Genomic DNA, 25,137 nt, shown 5'->3' on the forward strand with positions numbered 1-25,137 from the left:
GATCTGCCATTTAAAAAGAGGACATCTGAGCACAAGAAATCCTACTGGAAGGAGGGGAGAAGGGACATAAAGAGAGGGAGAGCAAAAGAAAGGGAAGATTGCTTTTTCTATCCCTTTATCCTCTAGCCTTTTTTTATTTTTGTTCATAGCATCTGTCAATACCACGGACATGGCAAAGTTTGTGTGAGGGGGGAAAAAAAAAAAACCATCATCATCGACACCCCAGGAGTCTTTTGAGGTGCGCTTGTGTGCCTGGGAGCGCATCATTGGCAGCATCGTGCGTGCGCGTTTGTCTGTCTGTGTGTGTGTGTGTGTGTGTGTGTGTGTGTGTGTGTGTGTGTGTGTGTGTGTGTGTGTGTGTGTGTGTGTGTGTGTGTGTGTGTGTGTGTGTGTGTGTGTGTGTGTGTGTGTGTGTGCGCGCTTGTGGGGCACAAGCACGGTCGTTCCATATGCTGCAGATGGTTCGAACCCTTGCCCAGTTCAGCATCGCTCTGGAGGAGATGAACGAGAACGGAGAGAACACTGGAGATGATGGAGGAGGCGGAGGAGTGGGGGACCGGGGTGCAGGAGGAGGAGGAGGAAGGAGGGGGGTAGGAAGAACGAGAAGAGAGGAGTCGATTGACAGAGATGTTGATGTGCGATTTAAAAATAGCGGCAACATCGGGAACGGGAATTCCGCTGGGAATATACATGGACTGTTTGGCGGAAGCTCCCAGACTCATGCCGAGGTAGAGTTTACGCTTTCTACAGCTTTTTGTCCACATTCACCTGGCACTTTGATCATCCGTCATTGATTCATGACACATTTCTGCCTCTCTGCCTGGCTATTTCTGTTATTATTTGGTGTGTTTTTGGAGCCCAATGGGTAGGGTTTTGTTTTCAAAGTATTTTGCCCACGCGAGCGTGAACGACTTAACTGTTTACATCTCGGAAATTAACTTTGGAGGGAGAGTGAGGGGGTGAGCTGTTTGTCTTCTAAGAGGAAACTACAAGAAATGAAATTCTCCCAGTAGAGAAATTCTGACTCTTTGAGTGTGTGAGTTATTATGTAAAATAAATTGTTGTGGTAGATGGGTTGTTTATACTAAACGCAACAATGTCTGCTAGTCAACATACAGTACTAATGTGTACTTATGTCATAGGCACATTACTGTGTGTGTGTGTGTGTGTGTGTGTGTGTGTGTGTGTGTGTGTGTGTGTGTGTGTGTGTGTGTGTGTGTGTGTGTGTGGGGTTAAAATGTATGACGTTTCTTTAAGAATTGTGTATTCACGTGCATGCGGTTATCTGGCGTATCAGATACAACACTGTGTTTAAAGGGACTAGCTATGCAGACACAGCCCAAGGTAAACATATCTCAGTCCCTGTAGCTCCACTAATGTCGTTAATCCACCAACAAGATTACCCCCTGCAAGAGAGGCCAATCAGAGGGAGAGGTGGGGGAGTGGCTGAGTGACAATAGATATGAATGTAATGAAGGAGAGGGAGAGGGAGAGGGAACATTGTGGTCCAGAGTGGGCTTTGACTTTGTCCCTTTGAGTGCGTGACTAATACAAATTCAATGATTGGGACATACAGTATATATTGAGTCTGTAGAGGCAGGACACCTGGCAGACTTTTGCATGTACAAGTACAGGGAGTTATTTGGTATGCTGTGCACATTTGATTTATATTTAATTATAGTTGATTTGTTATATAATATATATATAATATAATCAAACAGAAGACTCTATTGGATTATTATTGTTATTTGTATATTTGTATATATACTGTACATACTGTGTGTATGTATATATATGTTATAGATAAATGACTATAATTTAGTTATTTGATAGGTCTTTAACAATGGTGACATTAAATCTCCTGTTAATAATTGTTTGAATCAATGTGTTGAGTGAGAGAGGAAGAGGAGGAAGGAGCAGTGACAGGTACCGAAGCCAGGCTGAGGAGCACGGTGAAGGGGATGGATGGAGCACTAGTGTGTGTGTGTGGCTAGCGGAGACCTTGATGACGACTAACGGCAGCGGTGTGTCAACTTAACACTTGATTGGAATTGGCACAGAGAGACACTCGTGCGCACTCATGCACACGTCACTTGCCCTTGCCTCTGACTGCGTCAGGATTACATAAGCTTATTGAGCAGTAGGACCTGTGGGACCTTGTTAACGGGGACCCTTGTCGCGTCCCTCTGTCCGGACAGACTGCCCTCCTATGTTACCCTTATCTCCACAGACCGCTGTGGCACACAATGATTATACCTTTTAAAATTGGGGGATGTAAAGAGTGAGAGAGAGAGAGAGGGGGATAGAAGGAGATGGAGCTCTTCCCTGTTTGGGTTAGCCCAGGGCTGCCTCTTGCTGCTGTCGCTAGGCTGTTGCCATGGGATACAGTTGTCGGGATGGGGGAGGCGGGGGGGCAGAGGAAGAGAGAGGAGGTAGCAGAAGGTGACGACAACAGTGATGAGAGATGAAAGGAGCTTCTGTGGTTTCTGTTCCTTCACAGTGAGCGCAGATTCAGGGAATGAGGGAGTAAAAGCCTTATCTATTTATGAGGGAGTAAAAGCCTTATCTATTTATGCTCTCTTACATAACAATGCAATACAGAAACATATAAACTGTAAATATGTTCATGCAACTGAGCCTTTATCCCGACAAATCATCAGAATCAATAAATGCATCCTTCAACAAACAAACCGCCGTTCCAAAGCATGAGAACAGAATAGGGGTGTAACGATCCACAAAAGTCATGATTCGGTACGTACCTCGGTTTTTAAGTCACGGTTCTGTATGTATTTTTTTCGGTACAGCAGGGTTCAAATTTTATTTTTATTTCAAAATGTTCTTTTGATTTGATTTAGATTTATTAAATTGTATCAAATGTCTTGCACACATGAAAATACATACAATTGAGGGTAAAAACACAATAAAGTCCAGGACTTATTTCCATTGTGGTCTTTAACACAAAACATCAGGACAAGACAAGGCAAGACACTCACAGAGTGTGTGATAATAAAAAAAAATCATTTTTCTTAAAATAAATGTTATATATATATATATATATATATATATATATATATATATATAAAATAATAATTGTACACACCGAAATGAAACGTGCATCGAACAGTTAGACCCGTACCGAAAAATTCTGGTACGAATACGCGTACCATTACACCCCTAGAACATAAGCATGAATAAGAGTGTATGATGAGACACTGAGTCTGACAAGCGGGCAGCTGCGACTTCCTAACTTATTGCGGGGTCTCAGCTCATTAGTTGATACACCACATGCCCACAAGCAGCGCCTTCCCCGGATCTGATGTCCTAATATTTGGCTGGTGCACTGATCAATCTCACGGAGTATATTCACCCCCTAGGGGCTCGCTAGCAAGACACCATGGCCTCTCTTAGGGACAACAGAAGAACAAGCTGTACACACACACACAAACACACATGAAGACACACACACAAAAGCATGCACGTACACACGCAAACACTGACAGCCATCTGATCCTAATAAGGGATGGGGATAAACCTGCAAGTGTCAATCAAAGTCATCTGACAGACGGTCTGTTCTGTGTCTAAGCTAATCAAAACCATCTAGGAGCCGAAGGCTGCATTCCAGCTGACATTACCATGTTGTAGCATGATTGTGCTGTTTCTGAACAGCGTCAACATCATTATGATCTATCTAGATGTAATGTGTACTTTAGTACAATAATGATGTTGGCTTTTCATTCCAGTATCGTTACTGTGCAAATACTCATGTCATCCTATTTGTTTGTTAACGGTCAATGAGATGCCAGCAGTGATCGCTACCGCATTCGGTTTCATGCTCGGTCATGTTGTTTTCAGGAATTGAACAACGACAGTCAACGTCTGCTGCCCTTATATGGGCTGCAAGGAAAGGGTCTGATCTTGCATGCGGGCATGATGCCAGTTACCTGTCTAGAAGTCAACTTTATTTCATTCATTTCATCCCACCCGCGTCACATTTCAGCCTGAGAGTCGTGATATCCGCACCATCACACGGCATGGAAGGGTGTATTTTATATAAGGGGCCGTTTCCTGGCCCCTCGTATAAAATGTTTGTTTACCTCCCTGCCAGGTTAATCTCAGTCCGACGCCCCCCTTCGGTCCACGCTGGGAGCTTAAAGCAGTCACCATGGTAACCATCTACCAAAATGAAACTAGCATTCCGTACAGTCTGTCTGTCTGTCTGTCTGTCTGTCTGTCTGTCTGTCTGTCTGTGTTCTAATAAGGACCACTAGGGCACAACAGAATAACCAGTTGTCAGGAAGGAACTCAGCCATGCTGGATGGTGTGGGTGAGAGATGGTCATGTGCTTTGTGTGTGTAAGGGACACCTGAAGGCGTTCGGTGACTTCGGAGCATGAAGAGTCCCATCAGAGCAGCGACCTCTCCCTTTGGTCTGGCCTCTGCCTTATGACCACATCCTGTCCTGGTGTTTTCCACTTCACAACGCTGGCCTGGCTAGACTCTGTCAGACTCGCACAGCAGGGATTTGCTCCTCCAAAAGTAGTTTGTAGTCAGTTTGAGAATATGTTGTAGCCTGCCCCAAAATGTGAATGATAAGCATAACAGACGGACGGGCCACGCAATAATCGGCAATGATCAATTCAGTTCACTTACGCGTGTCATTCTATCTCTCGCTGTGTCTGCCTCCATGTACACAGACACACACACTCTTACATACACAGACAAAGACAACATGTGGCTCCCCATGGCACCCCTTATAACACACAATGGCATGTGTGTGTGTGTGTGTATGTGTGTGTGGGGGAACCTTTCTATATTTGTCTTGCTTTGTCTCAGTGGGCATGAGGGACACTGTGTTTGAGCATCTACATGACACCCTATGGTTCACACCCCGTGGCTCCATATGTCATTTTAACTGATGTCAACATGACTTACTTTTGACATGAAGTCTCATTGGGTCTGTTTATTTTATCTGTAATATGTCTTTCTTGCCCCTAAGGGTGTGGATTATGGGCAAACAAATTATATATACCGATATTTTGTGATTTGTTTGTGTGTAAAACACTTGGTCTGCCATACACAGTCGCTTGGTTCTGCTTACCAGAAGGAAATTTACTGGTCTTTGGTGAATGAAAGCTTCAAATAGACATGATGGGTCCTCTTCCCCTATTGGCTGTACAACAGCTTTTCGGCATTTCACTGTTTCTCTCCTGATTTGAAGGCGTGATTCTTTCCTCTAAGGGCCTGCAGCCTTGGCGGTCCGGCATCTCGGGTGATCCCACACTCCTTCTGAACGTCATCACACTTTGTCCTTTGTTATTGTTTTGATTGAGAGACCCCTAGCGGCACAAATAACATATTTTACCTACCTTACAACAATGATAAAAAATAAATGCAAACAGAAAATCCTCAGCATGTCAGCAGTTGTACATGTTGCACATGGATGCATTACAGGAATGTGTGTTGAGAAACCTAACTAATTAAGTAGACCTCCCTCCACCATGTCCTGTGACCAAGGGGACAATGACAAAGATACCCGATTGTGATTGGTTGAACTGATTTTTATGCAAGCTGGAGCCGTCAATAATCAACCTTCATTAAATTCAAATCCCATTCAGCTCCATGGTTTTATTTTTAATTGATGTGAGAAATTATCGCAATGAACAAACAAGTTGGGATTTAGTTTGATAAGGTATTGGGGCGTACTCCATCCTTTAAAGGGACGTTTCATGTTCACTTCAATATCGATATCATCGAGAGTAGGCGTACTTTTGATTATAAAAAAGTAAATAGGTGGGTCGAACATTGTGCAAAGTTTGATGAAATTGCATGGCAGGATTAGTGCTATTAACCCGAGGAGAAATGAGACAGACGCTATCGGGGGTGACAGATCACCATAAAACAAAAAAAACACTGTAACCTGTTCTATTCATGTTATTAAATCACCATCACATCATTATTAGTAGGTAGGACTTGTTATCTTTTAGTTTCGTTTGAACATTGAAATAGCTGCTAGGAACATACTTGCCGCACACATTCATCAAAGTTTTTTTTGATGAATGCAATGAATCATAATCTTTTTATTATTTTTATTATTATTATTAAATACCCTGAGGCAGCCAAAATTGAACTGAGATTCCAATGCTGACCTACCAAACAAACATCTGAAAAGTGAATATTCAGGCTCTGCACTAGAAATAAGTTTTGTACATATTGCCAACAGATCAACAGAGGGAGCTAGTAATTGGATGACGCACGTGGTAAAAATGTCATGTTTTAACTTCCCACCTACTTGACAATTCGCCCAGTAGTATTTCACAAATTCAAAACTGTTAAAGGAAAATTCTACACAGGCTTAAGTCATATATTTTCCTATTTTTTTTATCCTGTTGCAGTGAACTGAAGTAAGATTTCTGCCTAACACTTAGTATCGGTATGCACCCTGTACGGTATGGACTAAAATTTATATCACGGTATGATTTGAGGCATAGACGGTAACTGTATTATATCACGGTATGTTAATTCTATATTCTAATTTCAATACAAATGCTTCTGAAGGGGTAATACTGGTTAGGCAGCTATTACTATATTTTTGTATTACTAGCAAATTTCACATAGTACAGAAGTATTTTAAGAACATTTATTGAGCAAAACTGCAATAGAAAATAATGCTAAATCTTTTCTCTCTTTTTTTAAGTTACTTCCAGTGTGGATAGTATGGATTTCTTTCTCCACTTGGTCGTGGACCTTGCCGTATAGTTTTGTCATCTCAATTTGGCTGAAGTGTGTGCAGGCAGGTAATGCGTACCTGGGATCGAGTGTTTTGACCATCTCTTTAAAGCCCTTTCTATCGACATTTTGAAAGGGAACCATGTCCTTACACAGGTAAACAGTGACGGCGTTTGTTTGTTATCTCGTTCCACCGCTGGCTTTTTTTGTCGTAAGGACTGGCTTTGGAAAATACCTGCGGAAGAGATGTCACTACCAGCGTCTGTCTCGTACTGTGTGGAATGAGAGCTTGTGAAGGGACTGTTGTGCTTGCGCAATAGCAGACTGCCTGAGAAGGCAGTATCGTTGTCAAATCGGTCCCTGGGAAAAGTAATGTTGCACCGAATTGAAAAAGGAACTACGTTTCGTTACCATATTTTCAGTAGTTTCTCGTAACTTTACTTTTCACATGAAAAATAAGTTACATTACTGTATCTACGTTACTTACTTTGTAACACGTTACACACAACACTGTCTACCAGTCACACCGGTCTCACGGTATGGTCAAAATCCAGACCAAAATCCAGACTTTCTATACCGTTTATACAGTACACCCTATGCAGCCCACTCCTGCTACCCCGGTTTGGCTTTTCCTCTCCTTAGTGGTGTTTGTTTGTTTGTTTACTCTATGACGTCTCTCCAGTACAGTCTCTCCATGCTCTTGTCTGCCCACGTTGTGAAGTTTTAGAGTGGGAAAAAATAGGCTGGACTGTGTTATTTATGTGTCATGACAAGGGGGATGACGAGGGAGAATTGTAAGTATGATAATCACATAAGTGTGTTTGCGAGTGTGTGTGTGTGTGTGTGTTGAATGAGTTGTCCATGTAAAAATGTTTGGTAACAAAGCTAAATAATTTCTACTTAATAATATCATCTGAAATGAATCAATCAGATCGTCCCTTTTCCTCTGTGCCTGTCTCTCCATCTTGAGCATGCTGGATTTGTGTCTGCACAGCAGAATGTCTATTCTGCATTCAGAGTATCTATACTTTATCCTCTAGCTGTTATACTGACTCGTTCTCTCCGTCTCTGACCCCTTAGGACATGAGGCGGCATGTGATCATGACCCTTCTGGATACAGAGCAGTCATACGTGGACGCACTGCGCACTCTCATCCAGGTACGCTCACTCCCACACATCTGGGCTGCAGACGCACAAACAGACACACAAGCATGTACGCACACCTCGCCCACTGCAGCAGACGCTGCACTCTCCCTGGATGCTGAGTGAGCGTCAACCAGAAGAATGTGGTCTCACTCTCATTATTATGCACAGGGTTTCCCACAGAAAATCTATTAGTTAAGGTGGTGGGGTTTGCTGTCAGACGGAGGGGGGAGAGACTACAGACTCTGTTCTACATTCAACAATTATTTATTAAACACTCACACAGTAATCACTGTCACTGCTTATGGCAGAGCTGACATCTAGCATTGCTACAGGCTGTCAGGTGGACCATTTATGCTTACTTTCATGCAGGATTAGATCATTTTATACCTTTGTATAATATTAACACTTAGAAATAAAAATGGACGACGTAGTTAAAGGACAATTCCGGTATTTTGAACATTGAGCCCCCTTTCTGGTTTGTCTAGGATGAAATAGAGTGATTGACACCAAAATTTAGACTATTGGTCCTGTCTCGGGTATTTGGCTCATTTAGAATCGCCCCTGCCTGCTTCAGAATGGCTGGCGTTTTCAGAAATGTGCAACTCACCGAGTGGTTAGTGGTGTTTGTTGATGTTCCAAATCAAGTATCGTAGCGAAATACAGTTTCTGTCGTGTTTTATTTGGCATTTTGTAAATCCCATTGAAACGGAAACCGGACCGGAACTGTAAACGGAAATGGGGCTGTTTACGTTTGGTTGTAGTCTTTTCGCTCGGTTCTCCTTATCGACAGTAGGGCTAGACCGAGCGAAAAGACTACAAAAATCAGCCCTCCTTTCCGTTTCCGGTCAACGAGCAATGAGTCTTCCAACATAAATCAATGGATTTACAAAATGCCAAATAAAACACGACAGAAACTATATTTCGCTACGATACTTGATTTGGAACATCAACAAACACCACTAACCACTCGGTGAGTTGCACATTTCTGAAAAAGAATATTTAGGGTTGTTTTAGGGACAGGTTTGTGAATGACCATAGCCAGCCATTCTGAAGCAGGCAGTGGCGATTCTAAATGAGCCTTTAATGACATATGATTCACTGTCACTCACTTTGGATGAAAGCATCCAATATTAACTTAACATTGACACATACCTGTTTCATATAGGGTGTGTGCCTGTTGCAGGGTGCCTGTTCAGGAGGATGATCGATATGTAGCGCATGGAGTGTGTGGCTGTGTTGTTTGGGTTCATCCTGCCGATCTAGGCTGCTGACCATTTACTCCTCTGGCCTTCACGGGAGTTAGTGAACCAAAACAACAAACACACACACACACACATACCTTCATACCTAGATCAATGGGGACGCTATGGCTCTGGTAAACAGGAAGAAGAGGGCTTTTATGGCAGGAAACATGTGTGGGTCAAGGCTTTGGAGAAGGAGCTGGGGCCAAGGACAGCTTCAAAGACGGACTGGATGGGTGTCGACAGAACCAACAGCTCCAGGGCGTTGTGGGAGATTGGAAGGATAACTGGCTCAAGCCCTGCTGGTGAGGTGGACCCTGGCACCAGGGAAGGAAGGAGCTGAAATACAACAGGCTTTTCAACAGGCTTACCCACCGACTCCCGTGAGGCCAGCGGGGCACCCTGGGTCCCCAGTCACCAGCAGCAGTGCCCCCCTTTCACACCTCTCCACAACCCTTCCCCAGCGCCACACCCAGGGAAGCAGCAGCGGATCGCAGCCCCAGCATGTTTCCCACACCTGGAGAAAGCCCATTCTCACCCCTAACCATCACAACCAGCCACCCAGGTGACGCAGTAAGGCCCTCTGCCTTACCGCCTGTTAACACAAGGGATGAACAAGCTGGGGAGGAAGGCTTAGCTGGAGCTGGACCCGACCGAACCGACCGAAGGTGGTTTGCGACGGGGGAGATAGATAGGAAGCTGGACACCATCCTGGAGGACCCCTCCCGTCTCCTCTAGCGAAGAGGAGGAGCCTATTCCGCCACAGACTCATCATCCCTCCTGGGCACGCCAAGAAGGGCCTTGGCTAGTCCTCTGTGCTAGTAGCCATTAATGGGAATTTACACTGCAGGCGAGAGAGAGACGTGAGCGTAACGTAGGCGTATCAACTCACACCGGCGCTGTTTATTTCGCTATATTTTCAAGATTCATCAGATAACATCATAACCGAGACGCTTCAGAAACACTTGAAAATAGAAGTGAAGCGTAAAGCTAGTTTGATGTATGAATTTTATCTCTAGCTGAAGTCGGACGTCTGACGACCAACAAAAAAAATATACATACCTATACCTCCTATGCCTTCATGTTCACCTTGTTTCTTCTGTGTGTGTGTGTGTGTGTGTGTGTGTGTGTGTGTGTGTGTGTGTGTGTGTGTGTGTGTCACACACACACACACACACACATCTACAGTCACACTGTGGCTGTACATGTGTGTCTGTGTGTCAGACCGATCAGCGTGAGCATGTGTGCTTGCATCTTAATATCAGTATGTTTCTCTATTTGCCTACTGGATAATAACATATGGGGCTAGGTTCCCATGGTTACGTTCGGGAAATAAGCGAGTAACCACGGTGACTGCGGATTCCAGGTGGATGCTGTCACATTTTCTTCAACTTTTGCTCAACAGCAGAGCTGTGGGCACAATAAGCCCTCAGTCTTAAGCCTAATTTTTACTGCTTTTTATTTTTAAGTGCTGTACGGAGAGCCCTCTACGTCGCCGGAGAGCCTGTCGGGGAGCCTCTCCGTTGTCTCTGGCTGCATGAAATATTTTTTAAGTGTCTGTCACTCCATCAAGCGACAACGGAGACGGCAAGGGCTGCGATTGGTCCTCTAAAAACATCATTTCCGGAATTACTTTTTCGGTTTGACTACTATCACAACGTAAACACTGGCAGCGCCTGCAGCGCTTGCATTGTGTATCCGGCACCACAACGGAGGACTATGAGGGCTCGAGGGGTCTCCGTGGTTACGCAGTTGGATAGTGCATTACGCAGTTGTAGAGGTGTAACCAGCGCTTTATAGTTGAGCGGTTTCATACATTGTTGAATAACTCTACAATCTCTCCAAACGAATGATTATTTTTCTTGATGATTGAAGTAAAATATGTTGTGACCCATGTACGGCTACCGTGCATTGAGTAAAATAATAACACAAAGGATTCAGTATAAACGTAACATCAGTCCACAACATCGCTGGATCTCTGCTCCTCCTTGTCACCCGGTGATCGAGAACAAACATAATGGTGACTGGTGCTACTTCTTGTATTTAATATAGCTGTATCTCCCTATATCTAATGTGGCCGGTTGTTCTTCCCTCAGGGCTACATGCGGCCCCTGAAGCAGCCGGACAGCGGCTGCATCGTGGACCCCCTGCTGGTGGACGAGATGTTCTACCAGATCCCAGAGATCCTGGAGCACCACGAGACCTTCCTGGAGCAGGTCACCAGCTGCGTCAGCCAATGGCATGACAGGCAGACCGTCGGCCACCTCCTCATCCAATCGGTGAGCAGGGATGAGGATGAGTGACAGGGGTCCCTCCTACTTTCTTATGATTGTTCTAATGAAACAGATTTTTATGATATGTTATAGATAGCATGTTATCTTTGCTTACATTTCCATATCTTTATTATGGCCAACTGCGGTTTAACAATTACAACTGTATACATTGTAGGATGTCTTGTCCTACCATATTTGTGTTTTTGTATGTCCATGTTGACACGCACACGCACACGCACACACTAAACTGGCTTGTTGGTTAAGTGATCACATCCATCCATTGAGGGCAAACCAGTTTAAGAATGCACACATAAGAGAAAATAAACATTGACATCATAATGAACTTAACATGGGTTTTCTCCAATGAAAAAATGCAGTCGGAAAGAAGCTGTTCTCCATTCTCAATGGAATGTAGCCCGGGTGTGTGACTTGTAGCTAACATTTGCTAACAGAGTGTAGCCAGCAGTAATCCCTTGACTTCTCTGAACCGCGGTCAGGAAGTTTAATAATCGTTTGTCTGTATGTGTGTTTGAATGTGTGTTTGTTTTTAATTTGTCTTTTTCTAAAGTGAGATTCATTGTAAAATAAGATTTTCTCTGTCATGATTATCAAATTATTCAACAACAACCTCTCAAACTAATCCTAAACAAAGTATTGTCAAAAAAGGATTTCTCGTCGAAACATTTATCGACAGCCTTCAAAGATAACGTTGTACGATTTAATTTAAAAACTAAGTATTGTCCTAAATGTGCAGACAGCAGTTAAGAGTAAAAGAAAGGCACAGCATGGCCCTGCATTCAGTTGAAGCGGCCGCAGTCTAGTCTGTTTCAGTAGCAGCGAGATAAGCTCAGTTCAGCCCTTCCCCCGGCACTTCCTGCTGCCTCTTAAAGCGACAGAGCAATCTCTTGTCCTCAGAGCCTCGTTGGCGCAGTAGGCAGCGCGTCAGTCTCATAATCTGAAGGTCGTGAGTTCGAGCCTCACACGGGGCAGATTTGTTTTACCTTATTATCGTATCGTTTTTTAAGTGCTAGTCAACAAATGATTATTATTGTTCATTTTGAAATATTTAGTGTTATTTGTTGTATTAATAATAAGAAGGCATTTCTCAGCCTCAACACATCTCTGTTGTGTTGGTTGACTGCATAAGGCAGTTGTTGTACCATTTTCTGTAAGAAGCTTTTAGATATAAAACGATAAAATAAGTGGTTAATTATTCATTTACACCCGAAGGATGCGAGGGCCATTGTCGCCGGGAAAGAAAACTTCTCATAAAAGTGTGGCTATTATATTTAATTGACAGCCGATGAAGAAAAGAAGGTCCTTGAGAGGTGGTGTAATCGGAGCCCTGGAAGTGACTTTTTTGAGCGCTTTGTGACGTTAATTCCTTCTCTCCTCGTCCTTTTATGCTCCGTGTGGCAATTCATTACTTCCCCTCCCCCGAGCACCGATTCCCTCTCTCTTTCTCTTGTAGTCTTAAGGAAAGTGTGGAGGAGGAGGAGGTGGAGGGAGGAGAGGAGAGGAGAGGGAGCAGGCGGTGCATGGGGAGAGGGGACAGCGTAGCAGATAGGGATGATGGACGGTTGGAGGGAAGGATGGAAATAGGAGCAAAGGGAAAACAAGGCTCTGATGTTTCCCGAGGCGTGTTTATCTGGGCTCTGAGGAGCATCGGCTGCTAAACTGACCTATAGCCGCTTTTAGTTCTCGATTTATAGTTTGGCTCTCTGTGGTGCACCGTCTGAGATGATGTGCGGATTATGAGAGTGTTGAGCGGGTTTTGTGTTTTCTCACATTCTTTTACAACATTTTCTACACATGTTATATCGTAGCATTACGGGGGATCGGGAGGCATGGTTTCACCAGAAAGTGTAGGCATTATGTATCTTCTCTCTTACAATACATCCTCAAAGTTTCTCAGTGTAACACTCTGAACCCAACACCTGTTTCCAAGGGATGTTTGAATATTGGTTTCATGCTGCTACTGCTGTGGGCATCGCAGACTGACTGACTTTATGGAGTCGGATTGATGCCCAAAGTATTTTCCGCGTTATTGTCCGGTTTTTACCTGATTTTGTCGACTCAATGGGTCACCCAGGCTAATGAGTCATTGGTATGTTGACCTCCCGGGCTGAAGGCATGCACATGATCATCAGGCATTAGCTACTCAGGAATACCATCCAGCTAATGATTTACACACACAGATTGTAGAGGTGAACTGGGATCTATCCCGTTTTCGTTCACAATTTGCCACAATGCGAATTGTGGGATCAAGAGATGTAAGCCACATCTACGTCGGAGTTATAAAAACGAATTGCTGACAATACATTTGGCATAAATTTGACTCTATACGACTGATCTTAACGGTATATCCTGTTTCATGCCAATTTATTTTTGTTCTCTTTTTTGCCCTTTCGCAGTTCTCCAAAGAGACCCTAGCTAATATTTATTCGGAGTACATAGACAACTTCCTCAATGCCAAAGACGCAGTGAGGATTGCGAAGGAGGCCAAGCCAGCGTTCCTGAAGTTCCTAGAGGTGGGTGTTGTCCATCCAAACATGTGTTCCCCATTCTCCTCTAATGCTTTAACGGTCATTAAACACAACGTTCCTCTAGATTTACTATGTACGCCTTTTAGGAATTCAAACAGAACTGAAATAGATCTACGTCAAAGTGATTGAAAGTGAATTCACTTTGACCAGAACTGTATGTTCTGGTGTTGTAATCTCTAACAACTGATACCTGCATATGAATGCAGAATCTTGAGGGTTTTGGTATTGGAAGCACTCTGGTTTGCGTTTGTAGTCTAAGCAGCATTAACCAATGATGTTTGAGCGGAGTTTGTTTGCATGCAAGAAATTGCATTGAATATAGTACAGAATTGAATACTATTATGTGTATATTGGCACCATGGTAAAAACCCAATTTCCATGTCCAGATGTGGACCTCTATGGTTGTGCTGCTGTACCTCCTTCTGGCAAAGAAAATGAAGAACATATTCCTTGTATTCTAATATACCTTCTCTTCTCTGTTCATCTTCCATCCGTGCTTCTGTCTGTCTGTCTGTCTGTCTGTCTGTCCCCTCGCAGCAAAGCATGCGTGAGAACAGGGAGAAGCAGGCTCTGGGAGACCTGATGATCAAGCCTGTCCAGAGGATTCCCCGCTATGAGCTGCTGGTGAAGGTAAGCTGCTGCTGCTGCTGCTGCTGCAGATGGGCTGGTCGTCATGATAACCGGGGGGGCGGGGGGGGGCTGAGGCGGTGTCCCCTAATGGGGAATAACTCGCCGATAAATCTGTGTTATCACTCCAAGGAGGGTATAACTGTTGGAGGAGCTTATTGTGATGAAATAAATGTGCCAATGTTGCCCAGTAACAATAAGCCTCAAGCTGCCCATTTGGGAGATTGCAGTAGACACCTGTGTATTTTTGTTGTTAGACCAACGTTATATAATACGTTTGTTTGTGTATGTGTGTGTGCTTGGATGTGCACCAATGTCTACATTGACATGTGTATCTTATTTTCATATGAATCAGTGTTCACTTCGTAGTACATGCAGTCTTCATCATGGAACTGATAAATATTCAGATCAATTATCTCCATTTTGTTTGTGTGCGTGCGTGTGCGTTTCTTCTCGTGTGTGTGTGTGTGTGTGTGTGTGTGTGCGTGTGTGTGTGTGTGTGTGTGTGTGTGTGTGTGTGTGTGTGTGTGTGTGTGTGTGTGTGTGTGTGTGTGTGTGTGTGTGTGTGTGTGTGTGTGTGTGTGTGTGCGCGCCCCCCTCCAGGACCTGCTGAAGCACACCCCAGAGGAGCACCCGGACCACCCGTACCTGCTGGACGCCCAGCGGGACATCAAGCGTCTGGCGGAGAAGATCAACAAGGGGCGGCGGTCGGCGGAGGAGGCGGAGCGGGAGACGCGCGTCATGCAGGAGATCGAGGCTCACATCGAGGGGGTGGAGCATGTGAGACGCGCCGGATACCGCCGGCTATGTGGGGGGCCTGTAACCACCTGCACTCAGCCCCCAGTAGCTTTATAAAGGCCGCAGTAGTTAACCGTGGCCGCCACCGTAGTTGTGCTCAATGCATTTGTTCTTCAAGAGAAGGATCCGTGGAGATCCGTGCTTGCGTTATGGCGATTTAACTAAAGTGTGTGTGTCTCTGTGTGTGTGTGTGTGTGTGTGTGCGTGTGCGTGTGTCAGATTATGAATCCCCAGCGGAAGTTCCTGAGGCAAGAAATGGTCATGGAAGGGGTAAGAACATTTGATTGTGTTTGTGTTTGGTGTTTGATTTGAATGCACAAAGCGGCAGATCTACAACGTGACGCCATCGATCACGAAGCCCGAGTCGATCGTTAATCACTGCAAGGCCGAACGGGGTGGTGGTAAAATCGTCATCCCCGTGCTACTTAAGGGAGGTCCGAGTGGGACTCTCTCCGTTGCTCTCACCCCGAGCCTCTTCTCTCCCCTCCCCCTGCAGAAGACGGTGGGCGGTAGGAAGGACCGCTCGCTCTTCCTCTTCACTGATCTGCTCATCTGCACCACTCTCAAGAGGAAGTCTGGCTCCCTGAGACGCAGTTCCATGAGCCTGTATGACACACACACACACACCCAGGCACTCCCTCCCTCACTCACTCACACACACACATGCACACGCACACACACAAGGGTCGTACCCACACGCACGCACACACACGCCTGCATGCAAACACAAACACACATACGCAAACACACACACGCAAAAACAAACACACACGCATACACACGGGCGTGCATACACATACGCATACATAACCACACCTTATTTTCATGCAAGTAAACTAGCTTTGTTGTGTACAGGCAATGGGTTAACCTAGCAATTCTTAGTGCTTGGCACCTAGTTATATGAACGTCTTTACTGTAGTGACAGCAATATATTGTTTATATCCTACACTGCCCCCTACTGTTGAGCATTGTCCACACAGATGTTGCCAACCTGCCAAGGTTTACTTTCTTTTTGTCCCTTGTTGTTCCTGTTTTAATTTGTTCATTTCTTTTATAACCACCTATTCAGGTATTCTGCTGCTAGTTTGATCGATACCTCCAGTAAATACAAGTTCCTTTGGAAACTCTCTCTGGAGGACATAGAGATGGTGAAAAGTAGGTTCTTGCTTCAAATTTTACTGCTGATATTTTTACGTCAATAGTCCTTTCATGTAATTGATGGTAAAATAACCCTTCATTATCTTGTGAGGCATATTATATTTTGTCCATTATGTATAGTATTAGGCATCAGTTAACTGCTACAGTCTACTGACTACTCCTGTTGCACGTTAGACTCCTCCCAGGCAACCAACAAGGAGAACATCCAGAAGATGATTGGTCGATTGGACGAGGATCTGAATACATTGGGTCAGATTAGCAAACTGTCTGAGACCCTGAGCATCCCACACCAGGTACTGTAACACACACACAGACACACATACACATGCATGCCTTGTCCACAAAACATTTTTGTTCTTTTATTTATACATATTTTTCAGTTGTAATGTTTAAATGTCACGCTCTTCTTAATCTTGTCTCTTTATCTCCACTATATCACTCCTTGAATGTATTATCTCTCCATTCACACTGTGGTTTAACTAAGACCTGCCTGCGATTCCTACATTTCTAATCCGTTTCCACGTACACACATTTTTTCGAAAGCCTTCTCCTTAATCCATTTCTTTACCCACCGTGCACCGCGCGTCCCGGGCAGTCGCTGGACGAGGTCATCAAGGACCTGATGGCCTCGGTGCACCGGGAGCTGTCGGACAAACAGTCGCTGGCCTTCAGCATGACCTTCCTGCCCACCAAGCTGGAGTTCACCACCGCCTCGGCCGAGAGCAGCTTCCTCTTCGAGTTCAGCTCCCCCGACGCCCGCTCCAACTTTGAGCAAGCCTTCGAGGACGCCAAGAAGAAGCTAGGTGAGAGGCCGTGGGTTAGAGGCCGAGCTAGATCAGCATAGGGAACTGTTCCCAGTGAAGGGACACTACCCATCTCAAATCACCATTCTGAATTGTGGTTTGGCTAAACAAGCTAAAAGGGGCGGGGGACAGGGTTTTGGTGAGGGGTGTTTGACTCCCAGCCGAAAGGTACTGGGTTTGATCCCCTCATGTCCACAGTCTACATGTAAGCATCATGATAAAATGCCTCCCTCCTTCCCTTAACCTGCTTCTTGATGAATTCACACAAAACAATGACTAATACAAATACCTACATTTGACCAGTAGGTGTCGCTATGTACACACAAACTGGTAGTGGTAGTAGTTCAGCATTTGATTTCTTGTTATTTTTCACCTGCAAGTTTCATTTGTTACACTGAACAGTAATGTTTTTACTTTTTTGTGTGTTTTTTGTGTTATTCGGGTCCAGCTATGAACAAAGACCAGTGGGACCCAGAGTTTCTGAAAGCCATTCCAATTATGAAGACTCGCAGTGGAATGCAGGTGAAGGGAAATCTCTGGGTTGTGTGTGTGTGTGTGTGTGTGTGCGTGTGTGTGCATGAGTGTGTGCGCGTGTGTGTGTGTGTGTGTGTGTGTGCGTGCGTACATATATATGTGCCTATGTGAATCACGATGTGTGCTTGGCGTCTTTTTGTCTGTCAGCAGTTATCCTTGAAACAACAGCTCATGGGCTCATCAATGTTGATTTTGTCTTCTACAGGTCTATGACAGTTGTTCAGTGTTGGCGGTTTCATTTACATGGGAGTCAGGTCACTGAGGTTGTTATTGTTGTTTTTCCTTCTCCCTAGTTTTCATGCGCCTCTCCCAGCCACAGTTGCCCAGACAGTGGGTGTGAGGTGTGGGTGTGTAACAGTGACGGCTACGTGGGACAGGTCGGTGCATAGATACACACAAACCTATTCACAGGTCAACACATGACAACAACCAACCCAACCATTTTAGCTTTAACTGCTGTGCCTGTGTAAACAAGTTATTAACATTAGGCGTTCAACAAATATTTGGGGAACAACAACCTTTACCTCGACATGAAGAGTGTAAGAAGAGTTGCATGTGGCTCCTCCAGGTGTGTCTGCTGAACATCAAGGATGAGCCCACCGTGGAGGCCTGCATCGCTGTCTGCTCCGCCAGGATCATCTGTATCGCTGCTGTACCGGGCCTGAAGGGCAGGTCAGCACGCACGCACGCACACACACGCACATGCACACGCACACACACACCCAGCGTGTATATTCAATATCATACGAGTTGATTCATAATAACATATTTTTGTATGTATCTTTTTGATGATACTTTTAATAATAACAATACTGTGTTCTGCCCACTATTTCACTAATCTTCATTTTACGTCAACCATCAGTTTCTTTTCTTCTTCCCCCTGTAGGGATCGAGGGGTGGAGCCCGCTCATGCCCCACCCCCTGCATCTTCTTGCCACGCCCACCCCCAACCCCAGCTTCACATATCCATCTCTCATTCGTCGCTGGAGCTCAGCAATCAGCCTGCAGGTGTGTTCTCTTAATCTGCAGTGTGTAGGACTGTGTAAGATGTGTTTGACTTTAAACTTTTGAACGCTGTTCAAATCTTTTCACTGGATTAAAGCTATTCAACCCTTCTTTTACGTCTTAAACTGACGCTTTATTGAAACATATTTTCAACCTCACTTTGCACTACAGCACTCACCACATTTTCTGTAGTAGATGCATTTCCTAGTCTTGAAATTTGTGCTAATAATAAAAATAAATAAACAACTGACTGTTTCTTTGGGTTAATATATGAAAGAGATCCACGTAAGTAGGTATACTTGAAGATATTGCACTAGATTTCTTGCTGGCATTGATCACTGGCAAACCCCCCAAAATGGTTTTCTGAATGATTTCTAAATTCACTGTTCCTAGGCGGGGGGGCGGAGATAGTGCCATTTGACAGCGACGACACGGACGATGAAGACTCTCCTAGCCCCTCCTCCACCTTACAGAGCCAGGCCAGCCGCTCCACCATCTCATCTAGCTATGGCAGTGAGTACAATCACACAACACAGCAGTGTGCAACAGACGCACACAACCCTGACGACCGAATGGGTTGTCCATAACACCTGATGAGTTCCTGTCCACCTGTGTGTTTCCAGCTTTTCCTCCTCGGGTCTCGCACCACCACCCAGTCACCGGGTTTCAGGTCGTGGAGTGGTCCTGTAGCAGGTTTTGGTAGTGCCTCTTGCACCCCTCGGGCATTTGGTCATACTGCTGGTCTGTTGATGGGGGGGCGGGGTCCGATTACTGGGCCTACCCCGTGTTGGTGGGTCGGCCACATAGTGGGGATACAGCCAGCAGGGGACGCATGGCTTACCCTCCGGCCCCACCCATATACCATCTATTTTTGATGCACTCAGCCCTCTACCACTGCGCCCTCTCCTTGTCAGAGGCTTGTTGTTGAAGGTCTGCCAGTGGTGTTGTGGGAGTATCTGGGTCAGGGGCCGAGACATGTACATACAATGCATGTGGCTTGCCTTCCCTAGCGGCAGCTTTTGCCACTACATCTGCGCGGGCATTGCCCCTAGACACAAGGTCCTCACCGTTAGTGTGAGCTCAGGGGGTGGTGGGTGCCTCAGTTTGCCTGTGGATGTCAGGAAGTCCCAATCTTTCCATATGGTGCCAAAATCATGTACTACGCCAAATGCATAGCGACCGTCTGTGTGAATGTCAGCTGATTATCCTTCAGCCTGTTTACAGGCCTCTGTCAAGGGTATCGGCTCAGCAGCCTGAGCTGAGAGATTAGATGGCAGTGAGCCAGAGGCCAGTGTCTCATGGGGAGTCACTACAGCAAACCCAACCTCGTTAAGACCCGTTTCCTTGTTGCGAGAGGCGGAGCCGTCCACAAACACTTTCACTTCCGGGTTGGATCAGTTCAGGTTCAATCCAGGGGAGCAAGCCTCTGTTATAGCAGCGAGACAATCATGGTTCTCTTCACCATCTCCTTCTGTGGCAATGCAATGTAGCAGGGTTGAGCACTTTGCAACGCTTGACAGTGCTGGTAGGCGTTTGAAGCAGGCATGTGTTGTAACGCAGCCATCATGCAGCAGAGTAATGATCTAATAGTAATAGGGACACAGCGTGGGGGACGAGCAGGGTAAGATCTGTATAAAGTCCCAGGAGCTGCGCACTGCCTTCTCTGCAGCTGCCACTGCGCATAAACACATAGTCATGCCTGCTGCCACTGGATCTAATCTGGTGGAGGAATACGCTACTGGTCGTTGTTTGCCGCCATGCTCCTGCTGGAGTAGTACTGATGTCATGTAGCCATCACGTTCGTCAGCAGTCTGAGTAGAAGGTCGGGTCTGGTAGACCAAGATTCGGGGCCGGCTGTAAGCCCGCAGAACGCTCCTTCTACCTCTGGAGTCCAAACCAACTTGTAGCTAGGGGTCACCCCTGACCCGTGAGTGATTGCACTCAGGGGTCCTTCTAATGTTGGGTAATTAGGGACGAACGTTCTGCAGTAAAATGTGGACTCTCTGTCACTGCCCCTGCCCCCACAATGGGGCTACTTTCCCCTCTGGGCAATCCCAGGACCAATGTCCTTACTAGCCACAGTTGAAGCACGCATCTGGTCCTGCTTTCCCGTCATCGCAACCATCAGTTCTGCCATCATTCTTGACACCCCTTCCTCTACCTCTGCCTTCTGTCTCTCTCGTTCTCCTCCCCCACGGTTGCCTCTGCCATGGAAGAAGGCGAGACATTGCCTCTTTCATGTCAGTTGCTGTCCAATGTTCTGTGCACCAGCTTGCCGTTGCGATCCTGTCCAGCGACCTGGATCATTGGTGCGAGAACATGTCCTTCCTTTTATTCCCCGGACAGTTCTCCACTCCAGGCCTCCTTTCGCCTCCTGCTCCTTCTGTCGCGGGCCAGTGGCACATTGCGTGGCCTGTCTGGTGGTATGAGCTGGGGGATCATCATCAGCATCAGTTCCATCAGCATATGGAGGCGGTGCAGCTGGGGCTGGTACCACCTGATGAATGGGTCGGTGCGTATGGTGGAGGCGGAGGGATGACCAGCTGGAGGACCATCGGTTGTTGGGCTGGGCTGGGGCAGGTTGGGGTGGGCTGGGGCAGGTTGGGTGTTTTCGTCTGGCAGGGGAGCAGTCCAGGTCTGGAATTGACCTTAACACATTGAGGAACGGAGAGAACAGAATCCCGTCCTCTCAATGGTTATTCTATCTCTTTTTTTGTAACCTTTTTTTTTATTTGACGTGACAATAAACAGTCCTCCTTAACTCTCTTGGACTAAGATCCTGTCTGATGCATGCTGCGATTTTACTTTTTTCTACTTTGGGTAACTCTTTTTAAGCCTACATGTGCTTGCATCCCTGACACACACACAAAGTTACACATATTCCTAAACAGTCACACATTATCAAACCCTACCCATCTCTGTTCAGACTGCCTCTCAGTAAGGTGAAAGGGGGAAAAAAGTTTTTTATTATTTATTTCTCTTTCTATCTGTCTCTATCTCTTGTTTCTATATTGTAGCACTTAAAAGCAGTTGCTTCTCTTATCTTTTGAATTTGTATGCAGTTATATGATTCTTGCACTTTTTTGGTGTATCACAAGCGTCTGCTAAATAAATGTAATCTGTGCACATTTGCACGTGCTCACACACAGCAGTAGGTGAACACCCTCTCCTCCCTCTCCTCCATGCACAGACGAGGAGGGCCAGGGCCTCAAGGACATGGCCACAGAGACCACCAGCAGTGAGGAGGAGCAGGAGTTCCCGGCCCCCAACCCCTACGGGACCACAGGCGTGTCGGGGGGCGTGGGAGCGGGCCGCGGCCACGCCGAGAGCCCCATGGACGGGCGCGCCATGCGCCGGTCATCCCGGGGCTCCTTCACCAGGGCCAGCCTGGAGGACCTGCTGAGCATCGACCCGGAGGCCTACCAGAGCTCAGTGTGGCTGGGCACCGAGGATGGCTGGTATGGGGGCACCACACACACACACACACACACACACACACACACACACACACACACACACACACACACACACACACACACACACACACACACACCATGTATGCATGTTAAATCTACACATATTCAGACAGACAGACACCATGCACGTTACATCTACACACACACACATACACCATGTATGCATGTTACATCCACACACACACACACACACACACACACACACACACACACACACACACACACACACACACACTCTTCATTTCGTTCAACATGCAGCCTCCATCGTCAGTAAACAAACAACGTATTTCTCTCTTTCTTCTCCTGTCTCCTGGGTAGCATCCATGTGTACCAGTCCTCTGATAACATACGCAACCGCAAGAACAGCATGAAGATCCAGCACTCTGCCTCCATCCTCTGCATACTGTGAGTCTCCTGGGCTGAGTCCACCAAGACATGTTGTGTTGCAGATGGGCAGTTTTAATTGTGTATTAATCTCTACTCTATATGTGCCTCTTCTTTTGTGTTGTTCAGATATTTGGATAATAAAGTGTTTGTATCACTTGCCAACGGAGATGTCATTGTCTATCAGAGAGAAGCTGGTAAGCACAAACTGTGGATGTGTGGAAGGAAGGGGGTTGAAAACCACATTCAAACACAAACGTATAGCTCTGCTTTATTTGAATACATCAGGACTGAATTGTGGGAGATTACTGAAACCCTATTTGTAGGAAACCTCAAAAACTGAGAATATACATTTTGTATACTATGTACTAAATCTGTGCGACTATAGTTATATATACCCCAAATTATATCCATTTTACTTATGGATAACTTCTAGGTACGAAGTTTAACGCATTGCTTCTCTTCCTAAATGGTCAGAATAGCCGTAGCCATTTGCCAACCTGCGGTCCACTTTTGACCCTTCTCCTCCAGGGAGCTTCTGGGATGCGCAGTCCTCCCAGACGCTGGGGCTGGGGACGGCCAGCAGCCCCATCACCAAGATGGTTCCCGTGGGGGGCAAGCTGTGGTGCGGCTCCCAGAACAGAGTGCTGGTCATCAACACCAGCACCCTGGTGCAGGAGGTAGGGCCATCGGCGGGATGTGGAGCACGATGGAGGGATGTAGAGACACCTGGAGGGAGGGGGGGGGGGGGTTGCAGTGTAGGGATATAGAGGAATGGAAACGTAGAGAGGTGTGTGATGGGCTGGCTGATGCTGAGGAATGCCCGACGCTGGGCCGTTGTCATGGCAGCAGCAGCAGCAACAGCGTGGAATTGGATGACAAGACACTAGAAACAAAATGTGTTTTCTCTCTTCTCTGTCTGCCGTCTAAATCCCTCTCTTTCTGTCTGCATCTCCCTCCGATCTTCATCCTTTGCTCTTTCGCTCGTCCCGACTCATCCCTCTCTCTTTTCTCGCTCCGTCTCCTTTCTCCATCCATCCACGCTCTCCCTCCCCCCACCCCAGCACTGGTTTCAGGTTGGCACGGACAGCAGCCGCTGCGTGACATGCATGGTGGTGTACGGCCAGGGGGTGTGGCTGGCCCTGCAGGGGAGCGCCCTGGTCCGGCTGTACCACGCCCAGACCTGGGAGAGCCTCACCGAGGTGGACGTGGCCCCGGCCGTGCACAAGATGCTGGCAGGTAAGCGTTGCCTTCATTCACTATACTGTACATACACTTACAAGTCTACCAGTAGGCGACCACGATGACTCTGGAGGACCGTGTCTGTTTTATGACTAAAAAGTACACATGAATTACATCAAGAATGCAGACCTCACTTTAAGGCCATGAGCTCAAGTGTGTGCACCAGGACGTCCCATGAAAGCATGACCAAGGAATTATATGCCCAAAGCATTAGTCAATATATAGGTGGATAGTTAGACCACCAGGTGGCAGCACCAGTTCTAGTGCTTAAGATTCATCAGACTTGGAACAATGCCCTGTACTTAAACGAGATTCCCTCAAGCTCATTATGAATATTTTCTTTTTATTTACATAAGCTACTTTTATTAATATATATATATATATATTTATATATCTGGATATAAAGTATATCACATATTAAGTTCCAAACTATCTTGATAAGGTGAGACCTTAGGCGCTTTGGAGAGCGCTTCTACTGTGTAGAGCAGCCTAATCCATGAAATAAGTGTATCACCAAATCCAACTATCACAGGCCAAATCTGAGTCAATAGTGGGGAACTCTTAATCAATACGAAAATTGCCCATAGCACTTGTGTCAAGAGGAATGCTTGGTAGTAAGAGAGAACATTTTTTAAAGTGGGATTAAGAATTCGGCTTTGGGCCTAGAGCAGTCCAGAACAGTGTCCAAAACACTGTTTAAATTAAGCTTAAAATAAGCTTTTAATAATTATATTTTCCTATCTGAGGTGCGGATGCGATCATCCGACAGCACAAGGCGGCCTGTCTGAGAATCACAGCTCTGCTGGCCTGTAAAGACCTCCTGTGGATTGGGACCAGTGCAGGTATTCGTAAACAATCGTTGTAATTGTTCACAGTAATTAGCTTGAACATAAACGTTCTCATGTATTGACATCACTGTGAGTTCATTCATTCGATAGAAGAGGAAAACCCTGTGGCTCATCTGAACTAATCTCCCCCAGGTGTGGTCCTCACCCTGGCCATCCCAGTGGTGAGCTCCGGGACTGGGGCAGCCACACTGAAGACTCCCCTGGTGCCCATGGGCTCTGCTCACGGTCACACAGGCCACGTCCGCTTCCTGACCTCCATCGAGTTCCCGGAAGGCTTTGACATGAACTTCCCCAAGACGTCAAACGAATTTGCAGGTAGCTGTGCTGTCTG

The 25,137-nt window shown here is 46.0% G+C and overlaps 1 protein-coding gene and 1 non-coding gene across 2 annotated transcripts in view; both read left to right on the forward strand.

Moving 5' to 3' along the window:
• The window catches only part of arhgef17 (Rho guanine nucleotide exchange factor (GEF) 17), a gene marked incomplete at its 5' end in the record, with an annotated part of 56,987 nt that overhangs the window by 28,303 nt on the left and 3,547 nt on the right, over window positions 1-25,137 (forward strand). The window contains 22 exons of the mRNA XM_084467008.1: window positions 7,806-7,883; window positions 11,209-11,391; window positions 13,800-13,916; window positions 14,469-14,561; window positions 15,162-15,338; window positions 15,576-15,626; window positions 15,853-15,962; window positions 16,426-16,511; window positions 16,689-16,807; window positions 17,110-17,317; window positions 17,766-17,839; window positions 18,145-18,228; window positions 18,420-18,523; window positions 18,738-18,859; window positions 19,250-19,369; window positions 22,047-22,314; window positions 22,651-22,737; window positions 22,846-22,913; window positions 23,248-23,396; window positions 23,781-23,955; window positions 24,705-24,800; window positions 24,939-25,121. Of these exons, the coding sequence (XP_084323134.1) occupies window positions 7,806-7,883; window positions 11,209-11,391; window positions 13,800-13,916; window positions 14,469-14,561; window positions 15,162-15,338; window positions 15,576-15,626; window positions 15,853-15,962; window positions 16,426-16,511; window positions 16,689-16,807; window positions 17,110-17,317; window positions 17,766-17,839; window positions 18,145-18,228; window positions 18,420-18,523; window positions 18,738-18,859; window positions 19,250-19,369; window positions 22,047-22,314; window positions 22,651-22,737; window positions 22,846-22,913; window positions 23,248-23,396; window positions 23,781-23,955; window positions 24,705-24,800; window positions 24,939-25,121 (2,752 nt within the window). The remainder of the gene's footprint in view (window positions 1-7,805; window positions 7,884-11,208; window positions 11,392-13,799; window positions 13,917-14,468; window positions 14,562-15,161; window positions 15,339-15,575; window positions 15,627-15,852; window positions 15,963-16,425; window positions 16,512-16,688; window positions 16,808-17,109; window positions 17,318-17,765; window positions 17,840-18,144; window positions 18,229-18,419; window positions 18,524-18,737; window positions 18,860-19,249; window positions 19,370-22,046; window positions 22,315-22,650; window positions 22,738-22,845; window positions 22,914-23,247; window positions 23,397-23,780; window positions 23,956-24,704; window positions 24,801-24,938; window positions 25,122-25,137) is intronic.
• On the forward strand, window positions 12,302-12,374 carry AC3HAE_012572 (transfer RNA methionine (anticodon CAU)). Its single transcript has one exon. It is a non-coding gene; the product is annotated as a tRNA-Met (tRNA).

Source organism: Micromesistius poutassou (assembly GCF_964030765.1).
Source record: "Micromesistius poutassou genome assembly, chromosome: 4".
In the NCBI taxonomy this organism is placed as follows: Eukaryota; Metazoa; Chordata; class Actinopteri; order Gadiformes; family Gadidae; genus Micromesistius; species Micromesistius poutassou.